Below are 14551 nucleotides of genomic sequence, written 5' to 3'. Positions count from 1 at the left end.
AATAAGAGTAAGAGTCTGATTAAAATTTAATTATTCGTATTCATATAATAAAATGGGAAATTAAAGAAACAAATATGATTTCGGTGTAGATTGATTGATGTGGTAACCTTACAATAAAAAAGGGTTAGATTTATAATGTTGCAAAGTGGATAATGTGGGTTCAAATGGTATTACAACATAAATTTAAATGAAGAGTATGAGAATGGTTATTATTAGTTAAAAATAGCGGCGACTAAATCAACGCCAGGGGAGCTGGGACCAGCGGATATATTGTTGAATTCTTGAGTGCATCATGGAAGGGGGAGACACAAATGATTTCAAGCACGTCGCACCTATAACCTTAGCTTAGTAGTATTATTAGCAAAATCAAGATCTCATATCATATATATATAGTCAGTCACCTAACCTAAGTTGCTAGCAGGCCATGGAGCATGGACCACACGCACAATCACAGTGGTTACAAGCCCCCAGATGAGAAGCAATTGTCTCTTCTAATTCTGACACAAGCCAAATTCTTGGACCAGTTTTCAGGCCCGGACTCCACCAATCGGCGGCTACCCAAAGACCAATATTCCACTCCCCGACCGCACTGCCTGCCCTTCCCTTTGTTTGACATGGATAGATTACGTGTCACGCTCTCCTACAACTCTCATGATTATAAACCTTAGCACCCACTTTTAGTCTTCCCCAAATGTACAGTATCCATAATCCCAAATCTTTCTTCAAATCTTCAATGCTCTTTTTTTAGCTCACTTTTTCAAGGAAGGAAGCATGGCTTGCATGAGATAGGTTAGAACAAATCAGAGCTAGAGAGAGGACCAGAGAGAGAGAGAGAGAGAGAGAGAGAGAGATTTCTCTGCAGAAGAGTGAGAATTCAGTTCATCAACGCCCATGAAAAGGAAGTGGCCCCATGAGGAAGAGAGGTGTTTGATGATAGAGAGTGGATCTTTGGGTTTCAGTGAGAAAGAAAGAGCTCCAGTCAGAGAGAGAAGTAGAGGGGGGGCAGTGAGAGAAAAAGGCAAAAGAAATGGGTGAGAATGACAAGGAGCCAGGCCCAAAGAATTTGAAATTGGGAATTTAGAGAGAGAGAGAGAGAGAGAGAAAGAAATGGAGAGAGAAGAAAAAGTAAGAGAGAGAGAGGGGAAAAAGCAGGAATTCATGGGGATAAAGTTGAAACGCGGAGTGTTGGTGGGGAAAAGAGGGGGAACTAGCACTCCTTCACCCACATGGAGATTTGGGTTTGTTCAACCTCAACCTGCTGCTTCTGCTTCTCTTAGGCAAGAATTCACATTTCCCACCACCAACGCCCCCAATCTCTCTGCTAGGAAGCTCGGTGCCAACCTCTGGGAGCTTCTGCCCCAGCTGAAGGCGGTTAGGATGAGCAAGAGTGGCGCCGCCAGGCTGCCCTATCGCCGCCCCCACCACCACCACCACAGGGACAAGGATTTTCAGCTTCCCGTCCAACTGGATGATGAGCCTCCTGATAGTCCCCATGAAGAGGTGCATGAACCCTGAAGCTGGACCAGACCAACTTTACTCTTTCTCTTATTCAGAATTTATACTCCTTATTTATTTATTTTGGATCTTAACTGTCAATTCTGTGGGCTTTATGGTTATTTGCTTCAACTAGTTTATGTTATTTTTTTCATTCTGTTTTATGTTATAGTCTTGATCTTCCCTTCCTCTGCTTAATTGGAAGATCACTTACCTTTTTTCTTTGATTTCATTCTCTATTCATCTGCTGTTGAGTGGAACAAGCGCTCTCTTTGATGTGAGAATTTTCCTTTGGTTGTTCTCTTGCTCCATTTCTTTCCTTTTTGGTTTCATTGTTTTTATTGCCATTTGCAATTGTATGGCTTGTCTTCATCACGATACTATAAATCCAAGTATTTCTTGAGGCCTCAAATTTGATCTGCAGTCATGCAGTCTGATATTTTTTTAGGGCTGTAAATTCATATCTTATCTAGAAAGGGGGGAACACCTTGTTATCCTTTGCCTGATTCCCATCCTCTGGCTTCTTAGTTATTATTGCCTCTGTCTTGCCCCACTTTCTTACGTTGTTATCCCTTCATATTTATTATTGCCTCTGGCTTCTTATTCATATTTGTGATCACCATGTTGGATGTCGGGGTATCCTTGGGCTGATTTGTGCTGTTTGCCTCGTTGGTCCACTGTAGGTTGTTATGTTTGGCTCTCTGAAACACATCAATGAAAGATGGCAAACAGCACATTTATTTGTATGACTTGCACAACCTACAAATACATACAACACTTGGTTGCAAACGGCCTACTCTTATTGGGAAGATTGTCCAAATGGGAGTGTGAGGATATAAATGATTCAAATCTTACAGTCATTCCAATCTTTTCTTTTCCTCCTATTAATGAGAACCAATGACCTTTACATTTTGAGTGTAAATTGTGCAACTCACTGTACGCTCACATAGCTCACAAACCACATGCAAAATAAACACAAATATTTGTGTTGGGGCTCACTCCCATGGAGGTTTGAACCCTAGTCGTAGAGGAGGCTACTATAATCTCTTACCACTAGGTCAACTATAACCCTTGTTTTGATAACTTGTATAATTGCAAAGTAGCAATTATGAGCAAAACGGTGTACAATAACAAGAGAATGCTACTATGGCTTTCTACTTAACTACATGCATATTAAAAGTTTCTGAATTGTCTATAAAGAATTTAAGAAACAGAGAATGACTTGGACATCTGCAAAAAATTATGGAAGGAAAAATGAAATCTACATCCTACTTGCTTCAGTCTCCATTCCCAGGAAACTTCCCTCCAGTATTCCACGGAATCTGCTATGGAACAGGCTTGGCCTCCCTTTACACTTAGTAAGCCTTTAGATGAATTGATGATTGAATATAAGTGCAATATTCTGTTAATTTGTTGCTTTAATTATCTGCGTTATACGGAGTATCTAAATGTAATTCTTCTATAAGGGCACCTTATTATGGTACTGAAGACGAGAACATGTCTTGTATTTATTATGTTGGTTAGGCCATGTTTTGTTTAGCTGTTTGTTTGCCATGTTTTGTTTAGCTGTTTGTTGAGAAACTGTCATCGTATTCATTTCTGCACTTTTCCCTAAACAGTATGGATATGATTATATTCGTTATGAATGATGATAGCAATGGGTAACAGGATTTCATCAGCTTTGGTTCTCTGGATTAATAGTGGCATTAGATTGGAAGACAAATGAAAAAACTTCTTTTACTTTCAAAACTTGATTTATGAGAATTCACTGGTGTTTATAGAACTCAATAGAAAAAGAAGCACAATGGAAATGCAATTTCATACTGGTGAGCTTAACTCAAGGAGAAATGTTACTCATGGATTGGTTAAAATTTGTAGTACAAGAGGTAGTCCTCAATACCTGGGAGAAAATATCTGATTTATGATTTAAGCTAGCAAATTTTTTCTTTAATTTGGTGCTCTGAATTCAAAAGGTCTTAATCCTGCCTTTCTTTTTGGTTAGCACCAATCCTTATTATGCATTTGCTTGTTTCCAGCCAGCAAGTGCTAGTAGTTTGAAAAGACATGTTGTGGCATCACTAATTCAACACCATCGATTACTTGACAGAGCTGGTCATGCCCTACAACCTGTTTCTCCTGCAAGTTATAGTAGCTCAATGGAGGTAATTCACATTTTCTCATGCCCACATGTCGCTATACATGATGACATTTTTTCCCCTCTGATATGTCTTTTAAGGTAATATAAATATTACATTATTATTTGTTAGCTTTTGGCTTGAATAAGATAAAGGTTCACATGCAAGGAAGATATATTCTTGTGTATTCTAGGGCTTTATTCTTGCAACCAATAAGGCGTTCACTTGGAGATTTAGCATTTTATCAAGATATAAATTAAAATCAGTTCCAAACCTTGCATAAAGTGCCACTGCTATTGGGAAAAATAAATGAAAAACAAAAAACAAATAAAAGGATTTAAGTCCTTTCTAAGTAATCATCAAAGGTAGTGCTCTCCATAAATTCTCCTCAGAGAAATATCCAGATGTAGTAAGTAGCATAAAGATTTTATATTTGGTTCATGATTACCAGATCATGACACGTGTCATTTACTTTTTCTCTTCCTCTTTGGATCACTTATGTTATTAAGGCATAAATCATATAAACTGAAATTTTCTTTATTTGATCTTGATAAATAGGTAGAAATATTAAAAAAAAAAAAAGAAAGACATTTTCAAGAATGGAGTAGGGACGATGGATAATAGAAATAACAGCACAGAAACATGGCTCTGATAGTAAAAACAATAGGCTTTAAAATTATTCAATAAAATATCTATCTCAAAAGATATTATTATACCACAGGTAGCCTAGTGAGGTGGGGAACTCAAGGTACCACTGGTTTTCTAGGGATCATAAATTGAAACGTGAGGTTTGCTGCCTTTGCATGGGTTGAGGGTGGCCTTACTTCTCCTCACCCCCATCAGACATGTAAGGGATCTTCATGGCCTTATGTTTCCTCTGTTAGGGTCAAGTGTACAACTATGACTCATTTGGGTCTCCCATAGGCTAGACAAAGTATGGTGCTGCCAAGGTCACGTCTTGGAAGGTTGTATTTGTGGTCACCCTTGCCTATCCCTTTTTGATTAGCAAAGGGAAAAAAAAAAAAAAAAGGGCGCTACTATTTGATCTCATGGATTGGGCAAAATTGGTGGGGAGAATGGGCAAGAGGTCCATTCTACCCTTATGAGTCCATTCTCCCTGCCAATTCCATCCAACTAATTGGACCAAAAAAACATTGTCTAAAAATAAAAGACATCATTGTAATATTTTAATTGTTTGTATTTATCTTTATTACATAATTAAAATTTCTTTTGCTTGCCAATGACAAATTTCTAGAAGTTGAAAAACATGTGATTAAATCTGTATAAGAAACATGATGCCATAGCCTTGTTAGTGCTTGTTTTTGATTATTAGGTCTGAGGAAGGTTACCCACTATTTCAGATAGGTGATCTCTCATAATTTGTTTTTAAATGTCTGAAGTATGAAGGTATATGTCTGTTGGTTATTTCACTTCAATAAATATCATGTTGGCATCATCATTGCGATACCATATTTTGGGTGTGATAACATTGATAACAATGCTAATATGCTACCGCAAATTTAGCAACAAAAATTAATGTTATCATAAATATTTGAGTTTTGCTAGGTCAACTCTTAACCATTTGTGAATTTTTATTTTTGTGTTTTAGTGTTTATTATATTTGCATTTTAAAATAATAGTTTGATTAATTTTTATAACTATAAATTAATGATAATAAATCTGAAGTCTAAATTCAACAAGAGCTTGTTAGAAATAGCTCATAAGCTCTTCAAAAAAAAGTTGGGGGGACCAACTTTTGTAAAAAGCTATTGGAAGAGCTTACCTGTCATGTTACCCAAACAGGTAAAAAGTTTTTAAAAGCTTATAGGGAGCCTATAAGCTCCTTTGACCAAAAAATAAGCTAAGCCAAACACTCTCCTGGTAAGTACCAAGTAATAATAAATAATAGAAACATAATGAAAATATGTCTTCTGAACATGCTTTCTGGTTTTATGAAATTTGTTCTTTGTCGGAGGTAGAAATCATTTTCTAGAACTAATTAACAGGCCCTTAGTGTGTGTGCCAACAATCAGCAGGCTGCATCACTACAAGTCTACAATTGCACATTTTTTTTTTCATGTAAAAAAACTATTTTTTAGTCTAATTTGTCGGTACCAAAATGACCTGCCTATCAGGTCTGAGCACTGAAATCCGATTTCCATGCACTATTATGTATGCCTGATTCACTTTTCCTATTTCTAGTCATTTCCCAGATGTAATACTTATTCTCAACCGGTTGACTTCCAGAGCGATGCCATTGTTTTTATACTAGAATGAACTTTTTGTTTCTCACAGGTGGCACCTTATAATCCTGCAGTCACCCCAAGTAGTTCTTTGGACTTTAAGGGTCGGGTTGGGGACTCAAGTTTCAATCTTAAAACATCCACAGAGTTACTTAAAGTACTAAATCGCATATGGAGTCTTGAAGAACAGCATGCATCCAATATGTCATTGGTGAATGCATTAAAACGGGAACTGGATCATAGCCGGGCACGAATCAAAGAGCTACAGCGAGAGAAGCAAGTAAACCGGCAGGAAATCGATGACTTCATGAAGCAAGTTGCGGAGGATAAAATTGCTAGAAAGAACAAGGAGCAAGATCGGATAAAAGCTGCAGTTCAGTCAGTGAGGGATGAGCTAGAAGATGAGAGGAAATTAAGAAAACATTCAGAAAGCCTTCACAGGAAGCTGGCCAAAGAGCTCTGTGACATGAAAACATCATTCTATAATGCTTTGAAGGAACTTGAAAGAGAGAAAAGAGCACGAATTTTGCTGGAGGATTTGTGTGATGAATTTGCCAAGGGAATACGAGATTATGAACAAGAGGTGCGGTCCTTGAAACACAAACCTGAAAAGGATCGTGCTCAAATGGAGAGCCCTGATCGATTAATTCTCCATCTTTCTGAAGCATGGTTAGATGAACGTATGCAAATGAAGCTTGCTGATCAATTCGATCCTGCAGAAAAGGATACAATTGTAGACAAGTTAAGCCTTGAAATTGAAACCTTTCTTCGCGCTAAACATTCTGGCAGTTCTATTAAGAGAAATGACTTATCCTCCAAAAAGCCAATGGAAAGTAACTTGCACAGGCAATCCTTGGAGTCCTTTCACTTGAATGAGGCTGTAAGTGCTCCCCATAATGCTGAGGATGAGGAGGGTTCTACTAGTGGTGATTCAAATTGTTTTGAAATAAAGAGGGCTTCAAGCGGAAAGCAAAGCAATGGCAGCTCCAAACAACACGAGGATGATGCCTCAGAAAGTCATCTTAAAGAAAAAGTCAAAGCAAAACCTACAAAGAAAAAGGTCCGATCACGAGAAATTGTCAAGGGCCAACCCGGCTTGCAAATGCAATTTGAACAACAGATGGCCGGGGCTGCGTCATCTAATGGAAACAGGGCCAAGCTTGTGATTGATGAACAGGTGGAAATTGGAGCAGAGGATCAAGTTGAGGCAAAGGATGCCCAGAAGCTTGAAAAACACGAGGCCGCAAAAGGAGAGGCCGCAAAAGGAGGTACCCGTGAAAAAAAGAACAAACGTGTTGGGAACCCTAGACTGAACCCTAATCATATGCTGAATAACTTAATTAGAAACCATTCCTTGTCATTGGAAGGGGCTAAACTTCATTCAGAGAATAACTTCACAGAAGGCTCCGATAGTCATTTGGCACTTCCAGGTCATGCAAGTCCGGTACAACCATGGATGTCAAGATTGACAAACCCCGACATTGAAGCTTCTTCAGATCAAGCTTCTTCTAGATGGCCCCAAGGCTTGAAAGAGAACACCTTGAAGGCAAAGCTACTTGAAGCGAGGTTGGAGGGCCAGCGTTCTCACACGAAGGCATCCAGAGGTTCTTCCTAGGCTGATCGAACTGCTGTCCTCTTTGCTGCAACAATCCTTCTGACAAAGAACTTCTGGTTTCTTCCGATACCCTTGCTGCCCAGTTTGGACATTGCACTTCTGGAACTTCTAAATAGGTGTCATAACTATGTTCTGTTTGTAATTTCGGAGTTTTGCCTGTACATGAGAACATATTGTCAGACAAATCTAGATTTACTGAGATCATCTAGAATTCAAGTATCGTTCCACTGGTTTAATACACTAGTTATGAGCTCCATCATGGATTTTTGCCAATGTATTGTCCTTGCTGCTTTGGCAGCTGTTTTCTTTGTTTGTGTCTCAGCTGTTTCCCTATAATTAGCTATTTTGTCATTGCAACCGTGAATTTTTTACAATGCTTCTGATCCATTTCTCTTAGCAATTTGCAAGGTTTTCCAAAGATGTATTATTGGTTCCTCCATCAGGCTTTATCAAAGTTTGCTCCTTTGAAACTTGTTTTTGGATGCTATAGTAGCTGTGGTCTTGTCGTGATCATGTGGTTTTTGTAACCTTAAATTATCATTCCCCAGGAGTGTTCGTGTAACTATAAATCATTTTTATGGGTTTTTTAGTACATAAGTACTAAAAAAATCTTATAAAGTTTAGAAAAAAATTATGTAAAATTTTAGTTTCTGTAGTATTAGAGTTTTGTAAATACAAATCCGTTAAGGTTGTCTCATAATGATATGGTTTATTTGGCCTCCTACAGCACTTAAAATCATGCTTAGTCCATACAGATCGATGGTGAGGGGAAATAGGAAAAAAGATAAAGCCAAATAAAAACTTTGGGATTACCTTCTTGTTGTTTCATATTCATAAAATTATTTAGCAGCATTTCTGTTTTGATTTCTAAAATATTTTGAAAACTAGAACTCAAAACGTAAGCCAACCAAAGAGCCCCAGTTGTTATAATTAACATATTGCTTGACAAGGTTTTCAATTTTTTTTTCCCCATTGCTGGATACTTTCAACTCTCAAATCTAATTCAACTGTATAAGAGCTATCTCTGGAATCGGGGGTTGTCTTTTTTGTTGGTTTAGGTAACTTTTTTGGTTATGCCTACCAATTTTTTGGTGCCATGAGTCACACCATCATGTGAAATCTTACGTTTGAGTTACCACTAGTTACCACTTGTCAGTTGTTGAGTTATGTTTTGATGATAATATTGATGATAATAAAATTTTACGTAAAATTTTAGGTAAAATTTTAATGAATTTAATATTAAATTAATAATTAAGTTAAGTCTTGTGTGAATCAAGTAACGTGTTAACTTACTCAAGAAAAACTTTCTCTTAATCGAGTAAATGTGATTAGGAAAATCAGTTTTAACCAACTTTTAAACCATCACTCGAGTTTTCAATTTTAGTAAACAAGTAGATTAGTTTTTGAACTTACTATTAATTAAGGAAATGTTGACTTGAGTGACAAGTTGTCATACTCGATTACCTTAATGGATAAATCGAATACTATTTGTAAAGTGTTGGACTGATCAAGTATCTCATGTTCAATCAAGTATATATTTGTTGTACTCCTCAAGAAATGCATTGAAAAATACTTTAATCAAGTGATCTGAGTTATAATTGAGATATTAGTTAAATGAATATACTTAGTAATCAAGTAAGAAATAGAACTGAAATAACAAGCCTTTGTGCTGATATTCTTAATTGATTGAAAGAAATGAGTAATCGAGTACATCATATTTTCAGTCGAGTAATGAATTCTCTTAAGTAGTATATCGATTGTAATAAAAGTAAAGCAAAATCGCTACGGGACAAACAACGTAGTTCAAAAATTTTAAACCTTACCCCGATCCCGATGATTGGATCAACGTCGAAATTCAATCATTCATATACAAATAAAATAAATCTAACCTTTAGATTTTCGAGTCGTTCGCAGATTTGAGCTGTCCAAGCGTTTGATCTCTAACTCATGATACTCGGCACGCGTCCGTTAGCAAGGAGAGCGGAATAGGAGTGCTAACTCCCTCTCATTTTTCGTGGCTTGAGTACGGATAGAAAAGAACACCCTTGTTTCGTATTGATGCAAAAAGAAATGGGGAAGAGCGAATGGCATTCGTTTTTCAACTCTTGAAAAACTACACAACCATTAATTAATTTTAGACAACCCATAAAGGGATATTTATAGGAGAAGCTCTAGGGTTTTTTAAACCCTAATGGATATGGGCCAGCCCTTTTATCCTAATCCAACTAGGATCTCAAGTGGGTTTATTCTAGTTCAACTAGAAATATAATTAAATGGCTCAAATTCTATTATAGGTTTAAATATAATATTCAGCCCAAATCCAATTTAACTTAAATATAATATTTAATTTAATATTTGGCCAAAATACTTTATTTAGTCCAAATATTAATTTAAGCTCAAATATATTTTATTTCCTATTTGTCACTCCAACAAATAGAAAATTATTAAATTAGAAACTCCTTCCTAATTTAATCAATTTCCACTTTAAGAAATTTTTTCCTTTATGACGACCCTCGTCATATCGAAGTCATTATGTTTATTTGTTCTTTTTTTTCGTGAAAACCTACAATGGCACAACTTCTTGCCGAAGTGTCCCACTTAACCTTACGTTCGTTCTCCTAGTTTAAGTCATGGACCATACCTATTGCGTATGACTCATTAGACTTCCAAATATGTTGGCAATGTGTCGGTACGAATACATAAGACAAGATTGGCCTCTAGCAAGGTGTCATGCTTACTCAATTATTCAAAAGGATTCATAATCCGTAAATAACTTTTCACGAGCATGGTTACCGTGTAATTCGATCCTCTCGTCAATGTATCTTATGTAATCTCAAGTATGACAATGTGTTGCTTGATTACGATCACATGAGTTTTCTTCGATTATCCGGATATCTTCACTTAATAGAAAGTGAATCAATAACTCCTTATTGATCTCTTTCATCATGACCATGGATTTAAAGTAAATATCCATCGAATGCGTCTTAGATACATCATCCTCTATCAACGAATTAATGAGTCCCATCTTAGTTATACACCCATCTTTATAAGCCTCACGATATGCCCAACGATCGCCCACGTGTAGCCTTTATCTAGGCCCATCGAAATGATGTCAAAGCATACTGGTCTTCTTATGAGATGATCGTGACAACCTTAGGTCCAAGGATTAGTTACACCCATCTTGTATGAGAATTCCATCAATATATAACCAAAATGGATTCTCATGGCGAGTTATGTCCAGTGACACGTTCTCCAACATTGGTCACCTATGTACTTGTCTAGGCATCCCCATGCTTATGGATGTGAGACCCCCATGCTATCACATAGCAAAAACATAGCACATACAAGTCTTACTGCAATTGTCAATGTCCATTCTTGATATTACTACGCTTAGGACATTTAATGATGTCTTGAAACTGTGACGCATCATTTCATATCTTTATAGATTAATCACAGTATATATCATATGGACTTCTATCTAGCTTTATCCGGTCATTACAATAATAACAAGAAACTAATAGAATGACTTATTGTGTATTTGAATAACTCCTTATTCAATAATAAATATTAATGCAATTGTCAGTGTATAACATGCTGAATCTGATTGGGTCTAAAGCACCTACACTAACATGTAAAATGTTAAGTCTTTGTGCTTTGACATTAATCAACTGAGAGTTAAGCTTAATCGAGTATTTTGTTTCTTAGTCAAGTAAACATGTAGCTTAGTCGAGTACATTATGTTGAGGAGATTGTGAGTCTTTGTTTCTCATTTATTAATTGACTATCAATTGACTATCAAGTATATCATATTTAAGTAATGACATGATTCAATCGAATACCAAAAATGATAAATCAAGTATTCCTTTTAAAGCACATATGCTAATCGAGTATGTTTGTTAGGTATTCGAGTAGTGTTGTTATGTAATCGAGTATCTATGTGACTTAGTCAAGTAAATTTGAGTGGACAGAGAATGGGTCCCTGCATACAAAATAGTAATTGACTTAGTAAATTATGTAATCGAGTAAAGTTTGAGCTTAATCAACTATCTTCAAGTACACTTGAGTATTTGCTAGAAGTAATTGAGTAATCTTGTTTTTCACTAGAGTATCTATGTGCAGATGGATTCAGTGGATAATGTAGCTGACCCATTGACCAAGCCTATGACTCAGTCACAGCTTGATCAGCATCTTGAGAAGATGTATATTCAACACCTACTGACAGTGATGCATTAGATTTTGCATTTGATGTAAATTAACATTAGTGCAAATGGAAAATTGTTAGTGATGTGCCTTAATGCTAGATTTAGATGACGTCTGACATGTTTGTAATAAATACATTTGATGTATCTTTGTATATATTTATAAAAGACAAGTTTATCATCATTCATTAAACTCTCTAGTTTATTATATGAATGAGTCATTAGATCTCCTGTTTTAGAGTCCTATTCTTAAGGAGTTAAGAATATGTGATGAGATTCTCTAGTAACGAGATTTCTTAAATATTCTTTGCCCTTAGATTAATTAGATAGGGACTTTGATTAGTTGATTATGGACTCGCACGGAGTTTACTACCTTGATTAGTATGAGATACTAATGGTTAAGGGTGGTGAGTCACATGTCATATGACATGGGAATGTCTCTAATAAACTTATGGGTGGTTGTTGGAGAATAATGCACTAAATGTGACACCGATGACTGATCACATGGCATTGTGGATAATGATCTTGTCATCAAGTTGCGATTATGTAACGGATCTTTAGACTTAAACTAACATAATTGTATTGTATATTGGTTTGTGGGATTTGCTAATACATCGAACCATCCAATTGCGAAATGGGGACGTTTATCTATGTGGTTTTGTATTGTTGATTCATGGAGACAGATGCTTAGGGATGGGATCTGTCAACTCTCATTTAGGTAAGGCAAATGTTGTATGTGGTCTACTGTTAGTGTGATGGCAAAGTCTTTGGCCAAGGTAGTATGATTAATCAGGAAAGTGTTTCCCGAGGTGTCATCTATTCACACTGATAAGATTTGACACACATAGTTAGTAAGTTTGTGAGCTTATCGTACCATGTGCCGCAAGACTACCCTTCCCGAAATCCGACCGGTGAACTTGTGATAGCCTTAAGTTCTCTCATTATGTTAGCCAACAACCCTATGGGGTTAAGCATAGTAAAAACGAGAGTAACACACAAGGAAATACAGGAAAACTCCTAACTTTATATTTAGATTTGAGAATACAAAGACAATAGCTTGGGCTATGCTCTCTAAGCTACCAAAAGTGCCTTTCTAGCCATATATATAGGCTACAAAAATACAAGCGGTTATCACACATAACCATCACATCATACTCAGTTGGGCTGCATTCATCTCATTGGAAAACCGTCTTTGTGGGTCGCATGGCTCGCCAAGTTGCCACCTAGCCTAACTGCCTCGACCGTGCATGTATATGGGCTCCGTGGGCGTGCATCATGTAGACGTTGGTGTGCATTGTGCAGATATGCTTCGCATATTGCGGGAGTATGCAGGCCACGCTAGCTCAAGTGCTACAACCGTTCCCGCCTACTGCCCTTGATCTCATCAAGGCTATGCAGATTGCCCCTATGTCTAGCATATGTCGGCCTACTCAACTCGCCTCCGTGTTAGCATGCTTCAACAGCGTCGATGACACACTAGTGAGCTTGCCAGAGACATCACAAACCACCCCCACCAGAAGGTTCCATCAGAAGTGAAGATAAATACTGTTGTATGATGTCTTCAAACTACCATAGAGTTGTATCCCTCTCCTAACTTTCTTCCCCCTCTAGAGCTCCCTTCCATCTTACCAAGTATTGAATACACCTGTTCTTCTTGCTTGCCCCCAATGTGCGATGGTCCAAGATTGCCTCAATCTCATGATCATGCTGCACTCGAATGGTTGGCGGAGCCTTCTTGGACTAATTCGACCAGGTGTATTATCCTTATAGTAAGGTTTCAAGAAACTCACATGAAAAGTTGGATGTATTTTCAACCATTCGGGCAATTGTTGTTTATATGCCACAAAAGCAACTCGCTGCAATACCTCAAAAGGTCCATCAAATTTTAAAATCAACCCACGATGCACGTTTTTATTAGTGATTTGCTTCAAAATTTGGGGAGTAAGTTTCAACCACACCTTATCTCCCACCTCAAACTCCAAGGGTCGTCCCCTTGATTAACATATTTCTTCATACATCGACTAGCTTTGTCTAAGTTATCTTGCGCCTTCTCAAGCAAGTCCTACCTCTCCTTGACAAACTGGTATGTAGTAGGGCACCGACTTGTTGCCTTCGTTCTAGCCACCTTATGAGGCATCAATGGTTATTGGCCCATGGCCAATTCAAACGGAGTAGTGTTCAAGAGATTTACCCAATTCTTATAACTTTCTGTCACATAATGCCTGAGGTACTCTTCCAACAATGCATTCACCCTTTTTGTCTGATCATTAGTTTGAGGATGGTTTGTTGTTGAAAACTTCAACTCAAAGCCCATCATGTTGAACAACGAAGTCCAACACCGGCTTGTAAATCTCGCATCCTGGCCACTGACAATATCTTTAGGCTACCCAAAATATTTTACCATGTGCTTGAGAAACAATTCATCAATGGTCTCAGTCTTGCATGCTTTTTTGTGTAGCCACAAACACGACATATTTGGAGAACTGATCTACCACCATCGTGATCATGTCTTTCCCATCCACCTTGGGAAAACCTGTTATGAAATCCATCAAAATCTACACCTATGGTCTCTCAGAGGCTGGAAGAGGCTGCAACAAACCTACTTCCCTTCTCCTTTTGACTTTATCCTGCTAGCATACCAAGTAGGTCCTGACAAATGCCTCTATGTCATCATCCATTTTAGGCCAATAGTAGCTCCGTGTAAGCAATGCCTTCATTTGTGTTGTCCCTGGATGGCTAGCCCATGCTGTGTCATGGGTCTCCTGCAATAGCATCTGCCATAAACCTACACCACAAAGCACATACAGTCAATCCCTTTTCACACACAATAAGTCTTCACTAAGCCAATAGTGCCGCACTATGCCC

General features: G+C 37.5%; 1 protein-coding gene across 1 annotated transcript; it reads left to right on the top strand.

Moving 5' to 3' along the window:
• The first annotated feature begins 401 nt into the window (after window positions 1-401).
• LOC127802321 (uncharacterized protein At5g41620-like) lies at window positions 402-7795 on the top strand. The gene is made up of 3 exons (XM_052338056.1): window positions 402-1500; window positions 3531-3656; window positions 5925-7795. The coding sequence occupies exons 1-3, from the start codon at window positions 1108-1110 to the stop codon at window positions 7485-7487; spliced, it is 2082 nt and encodes a 693-aa protein (XP_052194016.1). The 5' UTR covers window positions 402-1107; the 3' UTR covers window positions 7488-7795.
• The last annotated feature ends 6756 nt before the right edge of the window (window positions 7796-14551 follow it).

The sequence above is a fragment of the Diospyros lotus genome, chromosome 5 (assembly GCF_014633365.1).
Source record: "Diospyros lotus cultivar Yz01 chromosome 5, ASM1463336v1, whole genome shotgun sequence".
Classification (NCBI taxonomy): Eukaryota; Viridiplantae; Streptophyta; class Magnoliopsida; order Ericales; family Ebenaceae; genus Diospyros; species Diospyros lotus.
Note: the sequence above shows the minus strand (reverse complement) of the source record. Positions and strands in the feature narration are given on the sequence as shown.